The sequence below is a fragment of the Oratosquilla oratoria genome, unplaced genomic scaffold (genome assembly GCF_046742065.1).
Source record: "Oratosquilla oratoria isolate Oo_2021 unplaced genomic scaffold, ASM4674206v1 SCAFFOLD120, whole genome shotgun sequence".
Taxonomy (NCBI): Eukaryota; Metazoa; Arthropoda; class Malacostraca; order Stomatopoda; family Squillidae; genus Oratosquilla; species Oratosquilla oratoria.
In genome coordinates this window covers 292,501-315,334 of record NW_027467477.1, presented here as the reverse complement: position 1 = coordinate 315,334, position 22,834 = coordinate 292,501, and the positions used below count along the sequence as shown (strand labels likewise).

The window sequence follows — 22,834 nt, the reverse complement described above, 5'->3', positions numbered from 1 at the left end:
TCATTGAAAACATGTTATTCAACTTGGCACATATTTTGTATGAATTGTGATAAGAGATTACCTTTCATTTGATCCGGGGGAGGCTTCACTTTAGGTGTGACATGAATACTTAAGTTGTCAAAAAGTTTCCGGGTCTTTGCTTGCTTCAGCGAGGTCGCTAATTTGAAGGAAAACTTCTTTTCAGACTCTGCATCCCTCACTAAATACTTCCATGGATCTAAAATAAATACATAAATAAATAAATAAACAAAAAATGGATTTCCATTTATATATATATAAGCATACGATGCTAAGAGGAGACTGTATGAAGGAGTGATTGTGCCAACAGCACTGTATGGGGCAGAAACATGGAACATAAGAGAGGAAGAGAGAGGGAGTTTGAATGTGTTTGAGATGAGGTGTCTGAGAAGTATGATAGGGGTTACTAGGCTGGATAAAGTAAGAAATGAGGTGAGGAGGAGAACGGAGGAGGAGAACGGAGGTTGGAAAGGTGAGTGAAGAAAGACAAGTAAAAGAAGTGTGGAAGGCAGATGTGGAGGGAGTGAACATGATGGGGTGACCTGGGATGAGATGGATGGATGGGGTGAAGGGGGCTTTGGGGAAGAGGGGAATGTCTGTTGAGGAAGGACGGGAGAGGACAGAAGACAGGGGCGAATGGAGAATGGTTGTATATGGATGATGTTGTGATGCATGAGGTGGAATGGGTGGTGAGGGAGTATGTGTGAGAAAAATGTTGAAGTAACCTGAAGGGGTTTCTCCCCGTCCTCTCCTTTTCTGCATGATGGGACGGAGAGGGGGGTCAGCAATTTAATGAAGTGGCCTTGCTGTGGATGTGCTGTGTCTTGCAACACTGCTTCTGACCCAGGGCAGTGGACAAGATGCAGGGATAGCCCGTCATCTAGGAGGTGCCAAAATAAGAGGGAGGGAAGAGGTTGGAGGGGTGTGGAGTGTGATAGGGATGGAATGGGTGGGAATGGTCTTTATGCCTTTGTTTTTTGGCTACCTCCTTTGTAAGGGGGAAAAAGGCTTTAATATATGTATGTATGTATGTGTATATATATATATATATATATATATATATATATATATATATATATATATATATATATATATATATATATATATATATATATGCAAAGGTTCAAGTCCATGCAGTGGAGCTTATTTCCATATATATATATATAATTAGAGTTTATAACAAACCAAACAATTTGTTGCCTCAGGTATCTTGCAAGAGACCCACAACCCCTAAGTAACTGGCAACAGCCACTAAGCAGGCCCACTGTGTAGTTGTCTATGGATTGTTAGTGTGAAGCAATATAGGTTGAGGTGTTCTGTGCCCTCTATGTGGTGGTTGTTCCACCTGAGGCAGTTTGAGTCTGTAGCCAGGCCTAAACTATGTCAGTATTGTCTTATGAGCTGGAGGGTGTCCAGAACACAAGCATGTACTATTAATTTATGCCTGAAGATGGTACAGATGGATTGGAAGTCAGCCTGGGAGCTTGCTAAGGATGATTCTTAGGGTTGGAGGCTTTTCTTCCCCCTTATCAGGGAGCTGTCCTGATACAACAAAATTATTCTTACATACGAACATGCACCTACACTGCCAATCAATTATCTTACCAACAAAATTCTTGGCCAATTTTGATGCAACCAGCCATTTTGGAGACACTATGGGCTGACCCCTGCCCATAATCGAGAGGAACTTGCATGTCCGTCGAATGTTGGTCGTAACGAGGACTGTACACTCCTGGGCTGCATCCACTAATGTACCACCTAAAGATAAAGGAAACACAATCAGTGTCCATATGTACAAATACGTAACCATTATTAATGACAAATGTCTTCCTATTTGACTGAATGCTATAAATGTTTAAAGCAGAGCTGGGTGCATTTCTCGGTGTCCTGAGCAAAGTCGTGCCAGTCAAGACACTGAGGAATGCACCTAGGGAGGGACGCACCAAGGGATGCGCCCAGTTCTAGTTTAAAGCTGCCAGATTGATGAATAAAAAATCTGGCAGTAACCAGAAAAGACGTTTGCCACCTAGTACGGAAGGGATCAACTACTTCAGTGGTACTCCCCCAGGTAGGCGTAGCTCCTCCTTGGGGATCGGTGCCATCTGCGTAGAGCTGATGGCCAGGGGTGGTTGCTGCTGATTGGCCCCCAACTCTTGGGGTTGGGGGGTGGTCCCACGACGTAGACGTTGCAGAGGCCACCTCGACATGAGAGGCACACAAACACTTGCTGCAGCCACCACAAACACATCACACCCGCTACACTACATAGCAGAACACCCACACACACCAAGAAACATTAAAACTACACCCAAAGACCTTTATTACGCACAGATACTCTCTTCTCTTCCTCCACAACCACCAAATACCAGCCTCCGGAAACATATTCATAATCATATCACTCACCGCTCCATTAACACACTGAAAGACAACACACTGCTGCATGCCAGACCCCCTGATATCCACCCTTCTGAATCCTCTCTCCCACGAAAGGACAGAGTCCACTTGGCCAGACTGCGATGCGGTCACCACCCAGCACTTCTAAGCTACCAGAAGAGGCTGGACGACCGTGTTGTGAACAGCTGCCCAGGATGTAACACTTCACCCCATACCATACAACACATAATGGAAGACTGCATTATACACAATCATGCACGCAAACAACACAACATACACTCTATAAAGGATTTGTGGGAAAACCCAGTTTCGGCTGTGGCCTTCCTTGGGGAGACGGGACTGCTCGGACAGACAGTCTAGGGAACGACAACAACTACTTCAGTACGAGTCAAATTCTCGCAGGCTGCATCGGCTGCCATATGTGTGATGCATCACACTACTTGCATTCTAAAATATAAAGTCACTGCTATTTTATTCATTCTCTTTTACTCTGAGTAATAATAAACACAGAAAACATGATCAAACCAGTTCATAGAATCTGATATATATATATACAGTACTACCTCTTATTAACGGACTAAAAGGGGGGTAACGGTGTCCGTTGAGGTGAATAATCTATTGATTTGGAGTGGTTTTTGGGTGGCATGTGATTGCACAGTACTAAACAACAGCACCAAAAACACAGCTAATTAACGTCCGTTAATGAGAGGTAGGACTGTATATATATATATATATATAAAATCAAGACGCCGATGCCAGCATCCTTGCATACCTGTTTGAGCCTTGAACCTCATGACTCCTACTTAGGCGTCATTGTACCGAAGTGGTTAATCGAAGTAGGCTATATTCATGAAGTGAAAAAGTGATGAACTGGATGAAGTTGATACAGAAAGACCTTGGGCCCAGTTCAGTGCCAAATGGAAATCGGGGTGTTGTTGGACTTTGAGGATAAGCATAGGGGAAACACATGCAGGTACCCATCATTGATAATAAAGGGAAAGAGAGGAATAAAGAGTGAGAGAGAGAGAGAAGGGGGAAAGCAGTAGAGAGGGAAAGAGAGAGAGGGGGGAAGGTAGTAGAGAGGGAAAGAGAGGGGGGAGGCAGGAGAGAGGGAGATTGACATAGAGATGATGTTGTTGTTGTTCCCCAAGGAATGCCACAGCCGAAACTGGGTTTTCCCACAAATCCTATATTGAGTGTATGTTGTGTTGTTTCCGTGCATGATTGTGTATAATGCAGTCTTCCATTATGTGTTGTATGGTATGGGGTTAAGTGTTACATCCTGGGCAACTGTTCACAATACGGTCATCCAGCCTCTTCTGGTAGCTTAGAAGTGCTGGGTGGTGGCCGCACCGCAGTCTGGCCAGGTGGACTCTGTCCTTTCGTGGGAGAGAGGATTCAGAAGGGTGGATATCAGGGGGTCTGGCATGCAGTAGTGTGTTGTCTTTCAGTGTGTTAATGGAGCGGTGAGTGATATGATTATGAATATGTTTCCGGAGGCTGGTATTTGGTGGTTGTGGAGGAAGAGAAGAGAGTATCTGTGTGTGATACAGGTCTTTGGGTGTTGTTTTAATGTTTCTTGGTGTGTGTGGGTGTTCTGCTATGTAGTGTAGCAGGTGTGATGTGTTTGTGGTGGCTGTATTTATGTGCCTCTCATGTCGAGGTGGTCCTTTTGTTTCATGGTGTAAATGGTCTGTAGTTGTTGTATTTGTGCAGCCTGTAATTGTTTTTAGGACTTTGTTTTGTATGATTTGAAGGGTGTTGTGGTGTGTCTCACTGAGATTAGGAGCCCATGTAGGACTCGCATAATTCATCACTGAGCGTATGCATTGTTTGTATATTGTTGTATTAGTTTCTTTGTTTTGTCCAAATGTTGTTCCAGTGATTGACTTAAGTGCGTTAAGTCTAGAGGTGCATTTGTTTTTTATGTTTGTGATGTGTTGTTTGAAAGACATGGATGTATTGTATGTTACACCAAGAATTTTCGGTGTGTTTGTGTGTGGTATTAGAGTGTTGTTGATGTAGAGATGAGGTATGTATTTGTGTTCTTTTGTCCAGTTGGTGAGAAGTGTTGCTGTAGATTTGGTTGGAGCTATTTTGAGTCTGTTTGGGGTGGGTTTTTGGGTGGCATGTGATTGCACAGTACTATACAACAGCACCAAAAACACAGCTAATTAACGTCCGTTAATGAGAGGTAGTACTGTATATATATATATATATATATATATATATATATATATATATATATATATACAAATATATATATAAAGATAAAATCAACATCATATCATACATAAATAAAACTAATTCAACCACCCATCACCTCACATTGTTTGGATGCATGGCAATGTAACAAGGCATATTTCCACAATAAATCATATGAGGAAGAAGAAGAAGAAGAAGAAGAAGAAGAAGAAGAAGAAGAAGAAGATGAAAAAAAAAAAAAAAAAAAAAAAAAAAAAAAAAATTACCTAAATCCACCACAATTTTCTCATCAGCCTGATCAGTGTAGCCTGTAAACATGACCCGTGGTTTGGTGCTAGCTTGATACTGCCGTTGTCCAGGAGACCATAGAATTGTGTCCTTATGGTGGATTGGGGAGTCCTGTGTTCAATGAATAACACATAAATATTTCTCAAAAGTGCACAAGTGTATGGATATACGTGTGTTTATACAAGTACAGTACTCATTAAAAGTATGTGGTGCCTACCCCTTGTGGCTCCATATTGTTGATGAAAATAGGAAGGCATTTTTTGGGGTGAAATTATGTAGACTGAATGTATCTGGTAACCCACTGCTGTTACACTGGGCCAACACAGTAGAACATGAGGGAGAACCCAGCCAGTTGGTCCCACACTGCTATAGGAAGAGCAGTTACACGTTCCACTCTGTTGGCCCAGTGTGAGAACAGGGGTTACCAGATACATACTATCTACATAATTTCAGCTTGGAAAATACCTTTCTATTTTCGTCATCAATATGTGACTGCAAGGGGTAGGCGTATATACTTTTGACAAGTACTTTGTATACAAATATATGCCAACCAAACATTAGGGAATTTCACAAAATATTATGTATTCTTACTCCTTAAAGGTTAGATATCAACAGATATACCATTCACTAAAAATCATCGAAAAATTACTTTTTAAAAGCATACAAATAAAGTTTTTACCTATTACAGAAGAATTTATTCAGAAAATTCACTTTTAATTGCGCCTCGCATACCACTTTTCCGAAGTCTAGATATTCAGAATAACAATATTGTTTGTTTGGCAACTGTGACGTCACGAACGCGGAATTCCCCGAAGCGCACGGGCGGAATGTTTCGAATAGCAGACGACGCAATGAAATGAAGACAAAACTGTTTTTTGCCAAATTTGATAAGATGTAGATGGTGGAATTATATAGAATACTGTCAGTATGTTTTTTTATGTACATTAAACTGTAAATACAAAAAGTTATGGAAGTCTTGATATCTGACCTATAAAGGTCAGATATCAAGACTTCCATAACTTTTTGTATTTACAGTTTAATGTACATAAAAAAACATACTGACAGTATTCTATATAATTCCACCATCTACATCTTATCAAATTTGGCAAAAAACAGTTTTGTCTTCATTTCATTGCGTCGTCTGCTATTCGAAACATTCCGCCCGTGCGCTTCGGGGAATTCCGCGTTCGTGACGTCACAGTTGCCAAACAAACAATAGTTATTCTGAATATCTAGACTTCGGAAAAGTGGTATGCGAGGCGCAATTAAAAGTGAATTTTCTGAATAAATTCTTCTGTAATAGGTAAAAACTTTATTTGTATGCTTTTAAAAAGTACTTTTTCGAGCAATACGATGATTTTTAGCGAATGGTATATCTGTTGATATCTGACCTTTAACTACTGTGCCTGTGGTGTCCCCATGTTAAGTCAAACCATCAGACATTAACTAAAATAAAATCTGAAGCACATCACTATTTCTTTTTTTCATGATAACCATAATCCCTTCATTACAGTGATGTCACATATATTAGTTCACACCATGTGCTCAGTTATCACCTTTGCCCAATATGCTTGGAACTCCAGGGCATACAGAGTTTATTGTTGGATTCAAATATGAGGTTTGCATTGTACAGACTTAAATCACAACCAAATTGCTAATTAACATGTGATGTCCCGCAAGCTGAATTATTTTTTCTGGCATTAATCAGAATCTGGAGGGTACATCACAATAGCAGAAGGATTTATGAGAATAAATCTATTAGTGGCCATAACAAAATCTACAAAGTATAACATGCCTGGATGCGGAGAGATATGAAAATGGGTCACTACGAGCATAGCTCTTGTCCTGTAAAATAGAACTAGGTAAATACAGTACTACCTCTCAATAACGGACTAAAAGGGGGGTAACGGTGTCCGTTGATGTGAATAATCCGTTGATTTTGAGTGGTTTTTTGTGTGGCATAGTGATTGCACAGCACTAAACAACAGCACCAAAAACACCAAAAACACAGCGAAAACACCGCAAACACAGCTAATTAATGTCCATTACTGAGAGGTAGTACTGTACATGAATTATATTTATTTAACTTACTTTTCCACTTCTTTGAGAACTGCGTGAAGATCTTGAAGTCCTAGTAACACAAGGTTCTTCCTCCCCACAAAACTTCTTACTGTCGGTGCTCATATCACTTCCAGTACTTGATTGGCTAGAGGACCTCTTACGGCTTGATTTGGGCGTACATGGCGACTCATAGATAACGCTCATTCTTGGCACTTTGCCAGGTCTTCCTCTGCGGGTCTTAATTTCTTCTTCTTCTTCACTCTGGCTACAATCAATTGTGCTGGATCTCATGGAACGCCTTCCTCTTTGCTTTGGTTGTGAACACTCCTCTGTCGATTTTGTTTGTAGCGTTTCATGGGTAGTGTCTTCCTTGATAACGTGAAGCTCTCCTTGCATCCTCCTCCTCCTTTTCACTTCTGTTGCTAAAGATTCCTGTGAACTTTGGCTCCCAGTGCTTTGTACTTCTTCAGTGTGCTCTTGTTTGGTGGCCTCCTTCTCCGTTTTGGGTCTTCCTCGACTTTTTCGTTTTTCTGCCTTGGGTTCCCTTGAGTTCTCCTGATTAATTTCATTAGAATTCACATGAGATTCACCCGTACCAGTTATTCCTGACCTTCTGGTTCTACTGGTACTGGTTTCAATGGCTTTTGCAATTTTCTTATTAATTTTTTCGCTGTCCTTCATCTGTTCTGTTGAAGTTTTCACTTCAGTACTTTCATCAGATGACAACTTCCTGGAATTTCTTTGACTTCGACCCCTGGGTTTGTCAAACTGTTGTACATTGCTCAAAGGCTCAATTGCAAGATCTGTTTGTGAGCTGTCTTGGGTACTAGCTTTTGTTGTGCAAATCTCTGCTTCATTATCAGTACTCATACTCGTGACCATACTCAGATTCTCTTTTCCCCTTCTGGACCTGTGTTGTCTTGGTGGAACTGAAGATGTACCACTACGCTTTCCAGAAACATCTTCCTCGGAACTGCTGTCCTCTTTCTTACGATTCCTACATTTTCCAACACATGACGTATCAACATCCTTTTCATGCTTTTTCCTCCTTTTCTTTGTGTCGGGATCATCATCTTCATCGCCAGCAACTGATTTTCTAGTCTTTCTGTCGCTAATCAATGATTCACTATTTGATTCAATTACTCCACTGCTATCTGTTTCATGTGAGGGTTGAGTTCTCCTACTTTTCCTTGAACTACCTGATGCTGCTTCAGCTGCTGATGACGGGGCATCTACTTCTGTTTTTGGTAAAACTTGATCTTTTGATTGCTTTTTCTTCACATGTTGCAATTGATCTTCAGCCATAATGGATTCTTCTTCTGCCTTAACATTTTCTTTCAATTTTTCAAGCGTTCGCCTCCTTTTCATGTTTGGCGACTGCTCAAACCCACTAAAGCCTGCAGACTTTCCAACTGCCACGTCTGGTTTCTGTTCTTGCTTTGGGCTCCTATCTGCCTTGTTTTCATTCTTTATGTCTCGTGTTCTGCTTGTTCTATGAGACAGCTTCTCTCCAAGTTTGTCATTACCGCTCTGTTTTTCAGATTTAGCTGTAGGCTCTGCTTTGTTTAATTCCATATTCCTATTCTTTGTATCCGACTTCTCCGGCAAATTTCTGTCGCTCTTCTTTGAATCAGACTCTTCAGGTGTTCTTTTTTTGTTCTTCGAATCAGACTTGTCATTTGATCGTCTGCTCTCCTTCCTTGAATTGGCTTCCTCCTGAGACCTGGTCCTGGTTGCCGAATCAGATTTTTCAGATGATTTAGTACTTTTGCTCGAGTCCATCCCCGTATCCTTTTTCATATTCTTGCTAGAATGAGACTCCTCTGGTAATTTTCTGCTTTCGTTTTTCGTATCGGACAACCTATGTGATCTTCTGCTTTTGTTCCTTGACTCTGGTTCCTCTTGCAAGCTGCTTTTGTTTGGTTCCTCAAGTGAGCTTCTTTTCTTCGACTCTTCATGTGATTTTTTGTTTTTATTTTTTGATTCCTCATGCACACTGGTTTTCTTTGACTTTTCACGTAATCGTCGGCTTTTGCTCTCCGAACCAGATTTCTTTTCTGAACTTTTATCACTTTTATCTGAAACAGACTTATCAGGCAATTTTCCACTACTGTTCTCAGAATCTGGTTTAGGCGATTTACTGCGTGAATTCTTAGGCTCAGACTTCGATGATTTTTTGTCATCCTTCTTAGAATCCGTCTTGCATGATCTTCTGTTCGGATCTGACTCAACTGATTTTCTATCTTTGCTCTCCGAATAATTTTCTTCAGGTTTGTTGATCAGGTTCTTTGAATCAGGCTCCTTACATGCATGGCTCTCATCTGAATCCTGGACGTGTTTACCGGATTCCGTTTTCGAATCGGCATCATTCTCTTTCGTCTTTTTACTTTCAATTTCACTTGAAGTTTGGGCTTGAACAGTACTTGCATCCTGTTCCTCTTTTCTACCAATAATCACACTTTTTTCACTTGTATTATCATTACTCTTTTTGTAATCATGTTCATCATCTTGAGCTATTTCTATGGGGAGGTCAAAGAGTATCTGTGACTTTATAAATGGTTCTTCATTCTCACTATCCTCATTACCCATTGTATCTGAAATGTCTAAAAAATCAAATGAGTTGTTACCCTCATCCTCTTCTTCCTTTCTCATAAGTGTTCTCCGATTAATGACATTCCCTTTGGTAACAAAACGGAACCGGGTCTTTTTGCCTTGATCCAAGACGTTCTTTTGGTAGAAAAATCCTGAGAGTGAGTTACCTCTCTTCTTTTCTGAATCTTTATGATCCATTTCCATCACATCTTCAGGAACTTCTTTACCACAGGGAATAAAACCAGCAGAACCTCCGTCAAAATCTAATCTGGATTTATTGGGTGTGCTTGATCCACATGGGTCACTGAGGTGGTTCCTTGACTCCGCAGCCTTACCCTCCTCCTCACATGAAGGGCTTAGTATCATCGTATCTTGCTCGGACATTCTACGTTCTTGTATCAAGTTTTCTTCTCCAGTCGTATTTTTTACCGTAACTTCATCAACATCTGGATCGATATCTACATTCTGCAAAAGAGTTTCAGATGTGTCTGAGCAGTTATCATCCTCTACAGGTAATTCTTGCATATTTTTCATATCAGTTTCCACCTCCTTTGCTTTTTGAGGAGTGCTAAATGCACGAACAAGAGATTCATCTAGAGAGACAGGAGGAATATCCATGGTTAACTCCTGTGTGGCATCACAGTCGTTAACATCACCTTCCTCTCCTTCCTTACTTGGTCTGTCTGGTGCCGTAAATATTTGTGTAGGTGCCAGATCATCATCATCATCGTCCTCAACTGCTGCTTCTTGTGATATTTCCTTCATATTCCCTGTTTCAAGAAGACCCTTGTTTTCTTTCGTTCCATGTACCCGAGATGTTGCAGGCCTTTCAGGGGTAGCAAAAGTTGAATGTTTTTCATTAATTTCTGTAGGCAACAACTTTAGACCCATGTCAGTACAGGAACTGTCTCTTTTAGAATATTCAGACTTTGCTGGAGTAGATTGCAAAACCTTTTCCTGGAACACCTGAGTAGGGAGTATATCCTCCTCTTCTTGATCTTTTGATGGTTTGGTTGATTTGGGATTCTTTACACTCGTGGTTGTCAGTTCTTGGGTCGGGGCTAATTCTCCGTCACTGTTATCCGAGGGATTACAGAAACTTTCTCCTTCATCAGTGACTACTAACTGCCGCTCCTGTTTATTGCTCCTCTCTTTGTCCTGCTTGTTTGGCAACCCTTGTAAAGGATCATCGTCTATATCTGTATCAGAATCTTCATTATATTCATTAGTTTTAATTGCTTTTTCTTTGGTGTGAACTTTGGCAGAGAATACCTGAGTTGGCATCAAGTCATCCTCATCATCTTCATGTAAGTTTTCTTTTACGACTGTGGTTGCGGATTTGTGGGAAAACACTTGGGTTGGCATCAAATCATCCTCATCATCTTGTAATTTTTCTTTTAAAACTGTGGCTTCAGGTTTGACAGGAACCACTTGAGTTGGGATCGAGACATTCCGTTTGTTGCTTGCCTCTTTGTCCGGCTTGACAGCACTTGACTTTGGTGACCCTTGTAAAGGCGTAAAGTCATCTTCTATATCAGTATCAGAATCTTCATTATATTCATTAGTCTTATTCACCTTTTCTTTGGTTGGTGTTTTGGCAGAGAACACCTGAGTTGGCATCAAGCTGTCCTGATCATCTTCGTGTAATTTTTCTTTTACAACTATCTTTTCAGGTGTGAACACTTGGGTTGGTATCAAGTCATCTTCATCATCTCCTTGTAATTTTTCTTTTAGGACTGTGGCTTTAGGTTTGGGGGAAAACATTTGGGTTGGGATCAAGTCATCTTCGTCATCACACAATTTCTCCTTCATTGCCCTAGTTTCAGGTTTGGGGGAAAACACTTGGGTTGGCAGTAGGTCATCGTCGTGTTTATTCGACTTTTCTGCAACATTAATGGTTGTGTCCTTGGGAGTGAATATCTGAGTTGGTGCCAAGTCATCCTGATCCTCTTCTTCTTCATTAATGTTTGTTTTACATTTGGGTGAATATACCCTCATTGGTGTATTTCCTTTTTCTTTAGTAATTCTGTGTGGAGATGTGGCAGGTAATCCTTTAGGTGGTGTAAAAATTGGTGCATTGGAACAAGGTGATATTTTATGACCAGAAAGAGGCTTAGTAGGAAAGACCTGGGTTGGTGGGAGGTCGTCGTCATCATCATCATCACCTTTTGTACTCTTGTTGGAATTATCTTTTCTTAATTTAGGTACTGCATCTGAATCTTGCTTAGGTTTTGGCTGGGGTGAAAATTTTTGAGTTGGGGCAAGATCATCATCATCATCATCTATATCTGTGTCTGAATCTTCATGGAAATTGATAGCTGTAGGTTTGTTCAAACTATCACCACTTTTAATTTCTTTGACTGGAGACGTTTCTTCTGTATGGCATGTTTTTTCAGATTTTTGTTGGATCTTTTCTACTGACGCCTCAACAGATGTTTCATTGCACGAAGGTTCTCCAAGGCTCTGGTCTTGAAAAAGTTGTGTGGCCTCTTCTGCTAAGTCTCTAATATCATCAAATTTCTGTGTCGGTTGGTCAAAAAGCTCCTCACCAAACTCAGACAGCACTTCCCTTTTATCATTTTTATTTTTGTGGTTTCTCTTTGAAGAACCAGGTACAGCTGGTGAAACTGAAAAAGGCATCTTGAAAGCCTTACTATCACTGTCATCAAGAAACAACTGAGTAGGGACATAATCATCATCTTCAGCGTCTTGACCTGCTCCATGGAAGGTCTTCTCTTCATTCTTGTATGGCTGGGTCATTTGATCAGCATCCTCACCCCCAGAGAACACTTGTGTTGGAAGGTCGAAAATGTTCTTACCAACTGTTGCTCTTCCTTTGGGAGATGCCTTGCTGGTTGAACAAGAAAAAGCTTCGAGAATGTCTTGCGTGTTGTCACCGAGAGCATAACTAGCGTCATTTGGAGCAGTCTTGTTGTGCAATCCAAACGCTTCTGCGACTTGTGTACCTTCTTCTATTTCCAATGGGAATTCTTGCGTTGGTTGATTGAATATGTCTTCTGGCAAAGCTTTACTTTTCACATCACAGTTAATGGTTTTGTTATTTCTAGTGCTATTAGTGTTCTCTTGTTCATTATTACACACCTGTTTTTCATTTTTACTCTCAATAATACCATCACCATCTTCCTCAATGTCTGTACTAGCTTCTGAATTATAGCCCTCTTCACACAAATCATTTTTGTCTTTGGTAAGATTCACGGTAACTATGTTATTTACTTGTTTATCATCTGAGCCTCTATTTAGAATTTTCTTCTCTTTAGATATCTCTGCAGACTTTGGTCCTTTTTTATCAACCTGAGCAAAATTCCCTGACTTAATATTTTGCTCTTTCTCACTCTCTAACTCTACATCTGTGCTTGCATCCGAATCTATGTCTTCCTCTTTTTGGACATTGTTTTTATTTGTGTCAGTGTTCACTTTTCCTTTGATATTTGGGCTTTTCTTTGGCTGAGTTGACACGAAAAAGAAACTGTCGTCATCATCATCTCTGTCCTCCTCAATAGCTGACAAGTCTGGCAACTGTAAAGAAACCATTCCAAATACCAAATAAATTATTTAATGTGAGCTATAAATCCAAACAAAACACACGAAAACAGTTACATGGATAGCTTTAAATATTTTCCTCAAGAACATGATTGTACCTTTAAACTTGTTAATATACACATGACAGTAAAACGAGTCAGCATTAACCTCTTTTCTATTAGTTGTATTAATGATACAATTATGATCAATAATCTAAATTCCTTTCTTATGTAATATTCTATAAATTGGGACCAATGATGGATGCTTCCATAAGATTGTCCTGCAATACATATTAATGAAGACTGTCTCTCTCCTCTCCACACCCCTCAGCCTGTTTCTAAAACCTCTGGTACTCAGTTTCTGGACTGGGGCCATGGTCTCTTCATCCTCATAAACTTTAATTTTAACTTTTAACAATTCCAGAAAACACAATGACAATAACTGCTTTAAGTTACTACCTTAATAGCTGAGATATCAGGTGGTTTCTTGTTTTCTAAGACAGGCTGCCCTTTACTTGGCAAAGGAGTGCTTTGTGAAGCTGATGGGGACTCTGGGATTACATTGTCCTTCGGAACCTTCAGGCCTTCAGACACCTTAATTTTACTATCTTCTGGCGTCTCTGGCACATGGAAACCTGAAAGGACAATAACCATCACTCTAGATTGCATTAATAAAATGGTACATGTCCTGATGTACTAATAGTGAATGTAAGACACCAAAATGATATCCTCATTCTTTTTAACTCTTGGCCATCTTTATGATTTTATTCTAATTCCCAACAGACTATCAATTCATCTCTTGAAGTATCCCTCCAGTAAGGAAGTGGTTAACCTTTTCAGTACAAGTCAAACTCTTGCTTGTTGCATCGGATGCCTGAGGTATGATGATTGATGCATCACAATACTTGTTATAAAATATGAAGTCACTGCTTTATTACTCATTCTCTTTCAATGTGTAATAATAAACATAGAAAATGGGATCAAGTCAGTTCAAAGAATTCAGGGGTAACTCAGCTACTACTATGAAATACAGTGAGACCTCTCCTTAACGGACGTTAATTAGCTGCGTTTGTGGTGTTTTTGCCATGTTTTCGGTGTTTTGGAGTGGTTTTTGGGTGGTATAGTGATTGCATGCACTAAACACAGCACCAAAAACACCGCAAACACAGCGAAAACACCGCAAACACAGCTAATTTACGTCCATTAATGAGAGGTAGTACTGTATGATCAAGATGCAAACATTGGCATCTTCATATACCCACTTGGACCCTATGACACCTACGGAGGCATGATCATAGTATAGAAGAGGTTACACTGATTTTGATAGACCCCTTCCATACTGTGGGGTACTCATCCTTTTATTCTTGCAGTCACCAGACTATCTTATTTATCCTTTTATTAAGGAAGGTGTTTTACAGAGACACTAAAATGATATCCTCATTTCCTAACCTATACAATACTACCTCTCATTAATGGGCGTTAATTAGCTGTGTTTGCGGTGTTTTCACTGTGTTTTTGGTGCTGTTGTTTAGTGCGTGCAATCACTATGCCACCCAAAAACCACTCCAAATCAATGGATTATTCACATCAATGGACACTGTTACCCACCTTTTAGTCCGTTAATGAGAGGTAGTACTGTACCTGAAATCAAATTTCTAAATACATTTGTCTATGGGTAATTTTCTGCATCACCTCATACACCGTGTAGTTCAGACCATTAACATGAACCTGCTTGTGATGGTATTACAGAATAGACAGCAAAAACCATCAACCCCCCACCTCCATCAGGAGACATTTGGTCTCTAGAATAGGACCAAGATCTTTCCACTTCACCTGTATTTCTTACATTTCATACATGGAAAGCCAACGACTATTGACTGCTTCCTTTCTCTTACCTTTTTCAGTCAGTGACACAAAAACAGCCACACACATTAAAAAACTAGAAAGGTAACAACCAAACTAGCACCAACTCTTTCCGAACTAACATATGAGCAAAGACTGTCCAAATTAGAACTACCAACTTTGGAACAGAGAAGAGAAAGAGGTGACCTGCTATCTATAGAATAATGAAAGGAATGGAAGTTTTAGATAGGGATGACTTGTTAATATGGGACTACAGTAAAACGATAGGACACGAAAAGAAATTAAAAAGATAGTAACAGAAGAAATTTAAAAAGGAACAGCTTCCAACACAGAGTGATAGATACATGGAATAAACTAGACAACAACATAAAAGACAGTCCAATGTTTCTTCTCAGAAAGATTTGTGGGATAGCCTGAGGACCATTGCAAGCCACTGCACATAGGGCTCTGGGCACTTAGTGAAACTTTAGGCGAGACAACATTTATTATTATCGTTATTACCAGTGAGTTCACGATGTAAAACTGAAATCATCACCTCGTGTACTAAAGCAAAAGAAAGTGTGGAATGCAGAAGTGGGTAGAGTGAGATTGAGAGGACGACCAAGAATGAGATGGATGGATGGATTGCAGGGGGGGTTGATGCAGCCCAAAAGGATGTTCTCATCTTCTTCATAATTTATTTTGATTGGATGAGGAGGAGGCTGCCATACAGTGAAATAGTGGGGGTAAACCAGTTCAAGATAACATAACATAAGAACATAAGAATGAAGGAGACTGCAAGAGACCATGAGGCCTACACTAGGCAGCTCCGATGTTGGACCCTGCTGTGGAAGAGCTGTGCCTAAATATTCTACTTTTGATTTCTGTAGTGTGGCAGGGGTCAAGGGGACCTTTCGTCCCTAAGATGCTGAGATAGGAGAGATTACTGAAAGAGTTTTATGTTATATCTGATTAAGAAATGATTGTATGCTCTGACCTGGCAACTCTCCTCATATGGGAATAAGGATCTTTATGTGTGTGTTTGTGTGCGTGTATTTACCTAGTGTGTGTGTGGACTTGGATCATGTGTTGGACTTATGATTAACAGATATTGCCCTCCTGGGTGAGAGCTCAGAACTCCTATATGGCCTGATCTATGGGTAATGCTATGACCTTACATGCACACACACCCAACTCCTTTTCTATCAATAACTAATTTTTGCTATTACTCTTGTCAAAGTATTCTGTGACTTATCTAATTCTGATCATCACCATTCTTGTAGTTTCATTTACAATCTAGTCTATCATTCACTTACTGTAATTAATACCAACATTTGCACTTGGCAAAATGTTTGTCAGCTACTTAATGCAAACATTCTACCACTCTTGTCTATCATTTACAAAAGTACTTTCCTTTGATCAATCAACTGTTGCCTTGAGTTTCACAATGTGGAAAGCTCACAGCTTCACTATGGCTGGCAATGGTTTTTGTGCCTTCCCACAGATTTCTCTGGGGAGTGTTTTCATGTCATTGACTGAAAGTGGTTGGGGTAGAAGAGCAGTCACTTGTTGTCATCTATCCACGTGTGAAAAGGTTTAAGGAATACAGATGAAATTGAAAAAGATCCTGGGCCCAGTTTGGAGAACAGCTGTCTGTCCCTCAGGGCTGCATCTCCTGAAGGAAGTGGAGGGATTGACATGTTTTGAAAATGGGCAGTTTTGTCATCTGTCTCGCAGGGCCACAACATGTGGGTAATTATCGCTGGTCCCAATACTTTCCTTTTTCAAACTCACTGAATATCAACTTGAGGACTTCCTCACTACAGATACTACCCAACTTTAAAACATGTTACATTCCAAATGTAATATTGAGAATTATTTGTAATTTGTTTTCCTGTCATTTTAATGGTACAGTGAGTCCTTCTTATACGGTAATTCTTTATCCAGTAAATTCACAGTTACGGTATTTGGTGATTACTACCCTCAATTATATTTACGATAAAAAAATTCACAGATACAGTATCCGCTAGATATTTTGAAGAGGAAAGAGCAGGGAGAAGGTACGTCTGCCATATCCTATTATTACGTGATATAATGGGTTCGGTATACAGTAATTTCAATTTGCGGTAAGGTTTTCAGGAAAGCATATGTACCGTATAATGAGGAGTTACTGTACTGTATTGTATATACCTACATAAATATGATATAAAGCCAATAATTTTTTTTTTCATAAAACAATATTAACAATACATAAGACCTAAAGATATTGTAATAACAGTAGTAACTTGGAGCACAACAGAGTACATCTTACCACTTTGCAAATACAAAGAACTTGCGGGCCTTTCTGTTCGTATCTCTGAATATTCGTACGTAAGGTGGCGTCTGTACTTACCACCTATTCGTGGAGAACCAGGATCTGTGGCATCCAACATAGACTCTGAACAGGTATCCGACTCTCCCTCATCCTAAACCAGAGAAAACCACGTACAGGAAATCCATACAAATCGTTGTTACAAATAAAATACATAATAATCTGTATTGTCATAATTTCAAGTAAAACTTCATTCTTTATGTGCGGTTCTACTTACTGAAGACTTCACGAAATATTTTGAGAGCACGTCTCCAAAGCGAAGCTCTTCGCCTCCACGAAGCGCATAGCGAACATGGGGTTTCAGAAGCATCTGAAACAGGACATTTATGAATATGAAAAAAAAAAGTCAGAAAATACATGAAACACTGATAAATTCACACACAAGCCCATGGTTGAACAATACATGAATTCACATCTACATCATACATACATATACCAAGGCTTTTTCCCCCCTTACTAGGGAGGTAGCCAAAAAGGAAAAGGCATAAAAAATTCCCACCCATTCCATCCCTGAAAACACTCCACACCCCTTCACCCTCCCTCCCATCTTAGCACCTAAATATGATAATTAGAAATCAAGGACATAAAGTTGGAGCTGTACATGAATTTGAGGCTATGTAAGTTGGAGAGAAGGATACGAGACCAAACAAGTATTTACCTATTTGTAGTATACAGGAAGGAGCAATGCTTGTTGAGGTCTGTCTCCTATTCTTTAATTTTCTAATATTCCTAGACTCAGATTCATGTATTATTCCAACTTAATCTATATCTCTGATTTCCAATGATCATATCATAGGAAGCTCGCTGGCTGAGTGGGTTAGGGCATCGTTACTTGCGGCGAAGGTCGAGGGGATGGCGGTTTGAATCCTGCCACCGGCAAAGTTGAACCAAGGGCATGGTTCATTAAGTTCCACATTACAAAGTCCTCTGTGAGGGGCACCGTCCTAGCCTTCTGATTGGGGGGGGAGTTTGTGATGTTAAACCATATCATCATCATATTTAGAAAATAAATATGATGTTGCTCCTTTCCTATACACTACAATTAGGTAAATATAATAAAATAATTATACACATGCAGTCTATCTGGAAAGTATCCAGCCACTGTTAATACTGTGAGAAATGGTTGTACTGCACATGTGTGAGATTTAGGATTTATAAAAGTTATATTCAAGAGGGAGAGAGAGAGAGAGAGAGAGAGAGAGAGAGAAAGTCAGGATTCCTCCATGAAAAATCTGTTTGATATAGATGAATGCCATGTAGCTCTGGTCCATAGGGGTGCCTAAAGACATAAGTGATTTCAAATGGAAATAGCATATGTTATCAAACATCACCCAAAATGAAGTGTGGGAAATAAAGGTGAAGTGCAATTCATTGGAATATACAAATGACTGATTTGGTTCATCGCAATCCCACTTATGAAGGATTTGCAGGGAATTTGTGGAATATACTCTTCCTATGACTCGCTCAGCCAGACAGCCTCAGCCAGCAAGTATCCAATACAAATGCAAGTTACTAACATCATAATTTGTCTGATACAAGAAGACTATTTTAGGTGTGGCATATGCCATGATTTACTACTAGCCATTCTACCTTAGTACAAGCACCTCCCTCTCTTATTTCACATCTTTGTGCTATTTGATTTCATATATTTTCCGTATAGTGAAGGATGCTGCATAGTACAGTACAATGAGTATCACCTTTTTAAGGATTATAACAACAATTTGAACACATTCTAAGACACGTGGCAACAGCGCTTTTTCTCCCCCATGTTGCCACGTCGAGCTGTCACAGGTGAGACAGGTGGGGTGGGGTATAAGTAATCATCGTTGTTGTAATCCTAAAAAGTGATAGTCATTGTACTATTCAACTTCCTTTACTATATACAGAATGAATATATATATATATATATATATATATATATATATATATATCTAACATGAGAACATAAGAATAAAGGAGACTGCAAGAGACCATAAGGCCTACATTAGGCAGTTCCATGTCCATTACCACCTATCATCCCCATCCATAAAGCTGTCTTTAAAATGTATATACTAATAATAATAAATAAATAAAATAAATAATAGAATAAAAAAAGAGAGATTTATGTAAGGTTGGTTTGTCTGAATGGCTCACGACGTATGCCACTCACTGAACGGACTCCTTGCGGCGCACGGACTACAGTTCCCTTGTATAAGAAAGTTGTTCCTCAAGAAATCGAATGTGAGTGGAAGTGTACCTCTGTGGAATTTTGTAGTTATACAAATAAGCAAATTGAATGACAGGAGTTACCTTGCCAATTCTTGTTTTATTTCGGCTTCCGAGGTCTGCGATCATATGTACACTGCCTTCCACTTCCAGCACAGCGTGTTCTTTCGACAAAACCTGCGGAGAAAGGGAGAAATGATTATGATGATGATAGTAATTAATAATAAAAATAATAATAATAGTAATAAAGCACGTTAGAAGTATAGAATTCAAATATAAGTATGATTGGAAATTTAGGATATCAATCAAGCTGGGATAATTTAAGAATTTGAAATAAAGTCGGTTAAATTAGTAGGATACAGAACCGAACGAACGATGCTCCTTTCCTGTAAAATAGATTTTTGTTTATTTTGATAAGATACCGCTGATTATACTGAGTTTGGTTCATTATACAAAATATCGTGTACACACGACAAATTTCGTATATGTACGACGGTCATCGTACATCTGTCAACCCAGTCCGTTGCTAACAGTTTCAGATTACACATATACGTTCATTACGTTCGGTCGTCTACCACTATCGCGATACAGAACTGCGTAGTAATGAACACTAAGATACATTGCCAAAAACAACAGGATAATAACTGCATGTTTTATTGAGGTGGACACGGAAATGGAAATTATCGAAACATACGCAATTATGAATGGAGACATTGGTGTACCTCTAATTATTATTACATTTACCATTTCACTGCTACTGACGATTATTACATTGTTCTGGCTGTCGTTAGGTGATTTTTATTCAATAACGAGGAACGCCTTTCACAGGTGAAAGGTTAATTCAACTCCGATAACTTTCGACGACTTCCAAATTTGTTCTCCCTGAAGACAGCAAAATGTTGGGAAGAATGGATCTAAGGATCTTGCGTATCGCCCAACAATAATTGATAATAATAAGAATAACAGTAGTAATAATAATAATAATAATAATATAATAACAACACTAACAATTAAGTATCGACTATATACTAATAGGTTTCTTACCCCCTATATAACCGAGGTAGTCAGCCATGGAATACCCATTTGTTCTCACCCTATCATCTTAGCTCCGTGTGGCTGACGGGCCATCCCTGTTCCCCGGCACACCGCTCGGGTAAGAATCAAAGCAGCAAGACACAACACCACATCAGGGCCAGACAGCCTATGCTGGTTAACCCCCACAGCTTCACTTACTTAGTGACCTTCCTTCCTCGTCCCCTCATGTGGAGATAGAGAAGACGAAGAGAAAACCCCTTCACGGCGCGTCAATTCATAATTCATTCACAGCCATTCTCCACTCAAACCTAACAATAATAACAATAGTAATAAGAAAAATAATAATAAGAATAATGATGTTATAATAATGATAAAATGATATCTTCATGGCCTACGATGTGCTTCTCTGTGTTTTTATTTATTTTTCTTAATCCTTTCCATTCTGACGTTCCACAGGTCACTAACCTTTTGCGTCACATTAACACAACAAAATCAAATAGTAAATAATGCGAAAATAACAATATTATCTGCTCTATTTACTCGGGAATACAACATTGCAATACCAACAGATATCAAATAAAAATTGACATCTCGTTACTAGAGTTGATAAAGTTACAAGTAAAAAAAAAAAAAAAAAAAAAAAAAAAAAAAAAAAAAAAAAAAAAAACAATGGTTGATAATAATAGCTATTATAATTACATATATCCTTCAGGCCACGCTGCCTCATGGCCTTCGGATATCAAAACAAAAAATAATTTGACTCCAAGATCTTCCTGCCTTAAAAAAAAAAAATAATAATAATAATAATAATTAAAAATAAATAAATAAATAAAATAAATTGATATATATATATATATATATATATATATATATACACATATATATATTATATATATATATATATAACGTATACTTAGGGCGCAGGTTCTCCTTGATACACAGTGAGTTAAACACCACAGCATTGTCACAATTACTTATCTTGAAGATAAATAATTGTGACAATGCTGTGGTGTTTCACTCAGTGTGTATATATATGTATATATATATATATATATATATATATATATATATATATATATATATGATATATATATAAATATATCTTTTTAACAACCACAATGCACTTTAAAGTGCATTGTGGTTGTTAAAATGTATCTCTAATCACTGGGACCCATTCAGTGCTGTACACACACACACTCACACTCTCACACACATATAAATATATATATATATATATATATATATATATATATATATATATATATACAGGGTGGGGCGCGGAAACTTCCCGATTTGGGGATTGAATTATAAAGTGTTTACACTTCACAATTCTTTATTCTACTTTTATGTCTGTCACACAACATGGGAGATTTACTTCTACACAGTTCTAAAAACAATATCTTTTAAATGTCCACCTCCATTGTCAATACACTGATTCAGACGATTTCGGAAGCTTTGGTCTACTCTCTCTAGCATGGTGAGCGGTATATTGGCTATTTCAGTGCGGATGGCATTCTGTAGGTCTTCCAGGGTCTATGGACGGTCGTTATAAACCATGGATTTGAGATAACCCCACAGGAAATAATCATAGGGGCCTAAATCAGGCGAGCGCGCTGATTTCCCTGAGAGGCGATTTAAACTGGCCAGTGCGTTCGCCTGATTTAGCCCCCTGTGATTATTTCCTGTGGGATTATCTCAAATCCATGGTTTATAACGACCGTCCACAGACCCTGGAAGACCTACAGAATGCCATCCGCACTCAAATAGCCAATATACTGCTCACCATGCTAGAGAGAGTAGACCAAAGCTTCCGAAATCGTCTGAATCAGTGTATTGACAATGGAGGTGGACATTTAAAAGATATTGTTTTTAGAACTGTGTAAAAGTAAATCTCCCATGTTGTGTGACAGACATAAAAGTAGAATAAAGAATTGTGAAGTGTAAACACTTTATAATTCAATCCCCAAATCGGGAAGTTTCCGCGCCCCACCCTGTATATATATAAAATTTCAAAATTAAAAGGCTTCCTCCATACCGACATTAGACTTCAATCTAGTTTACGGAGCTTAGTTCTATTCTTTACGCAACGGCCCTCTGCGGGCTGTTGATCTATTTATTCATTTATTTGCTGCTTTTCGAAATATGTGATTCAGTTTAACGTCGCTAACTCCCCCACCCTCTCTGGAGGCTAGGACGGTGGCCCTTACAGAGGACTTCGTAGCGTGGAATTGAATGAACCATGCCCTTGGTCCAACTCGCTGGCGGCAGTGTTCGAACTGCGGTC

The 22,834-nt window shown here is 39.1% G+C and overlaps 1 protein-coding gene across 4 annotated transcripts in view; it reads right to left on the bottom strand.

Moving 5' to 3' along the window:
* The window catches only part of LOC143022575 (uncharacterized), an 83,990-nt gene that overhangs the window by 3,453 nt on the left and 57,703 nt on the right, over positions 1-22,834 (bottom strand). For all 4 annotated transcript variants that reach the window (XM_076180858.1, XM_076180859.1, XM_076180860.1 and 1 more), the window contains 8 exons: positions 19,600-19,692; positions 17,528-17,620; positions 17,332-17,404; positions 13,557-13,732; positions 6,997-13,095; positions 4,884-5,016; positions 1,624-1,776; positions 62-217 (listed from right to left, as the gene is read on the bottom strand). In XM_076180858.1, the coding sequence (XP_076036973.1) occupies positions 62-217; positions 1,624-1,776; positions 4,884-5,016; positions 6,997-13,095; positions 13,557-13,732; positions 17,332-17,404; positions 17,528-17,620; positions 19,600-19,692 (6,976 nt within the window). The remainder of the gene's footprint in view (positions 1-61; positions 218-1,623; positions 1,777-4,883; positions 5,017-6,996; positions 13,096-13,556; positions 13,733-17,331; positions 17,405-17,527; positions 17,621-19,599; positions 19,693-22,834) is intronic.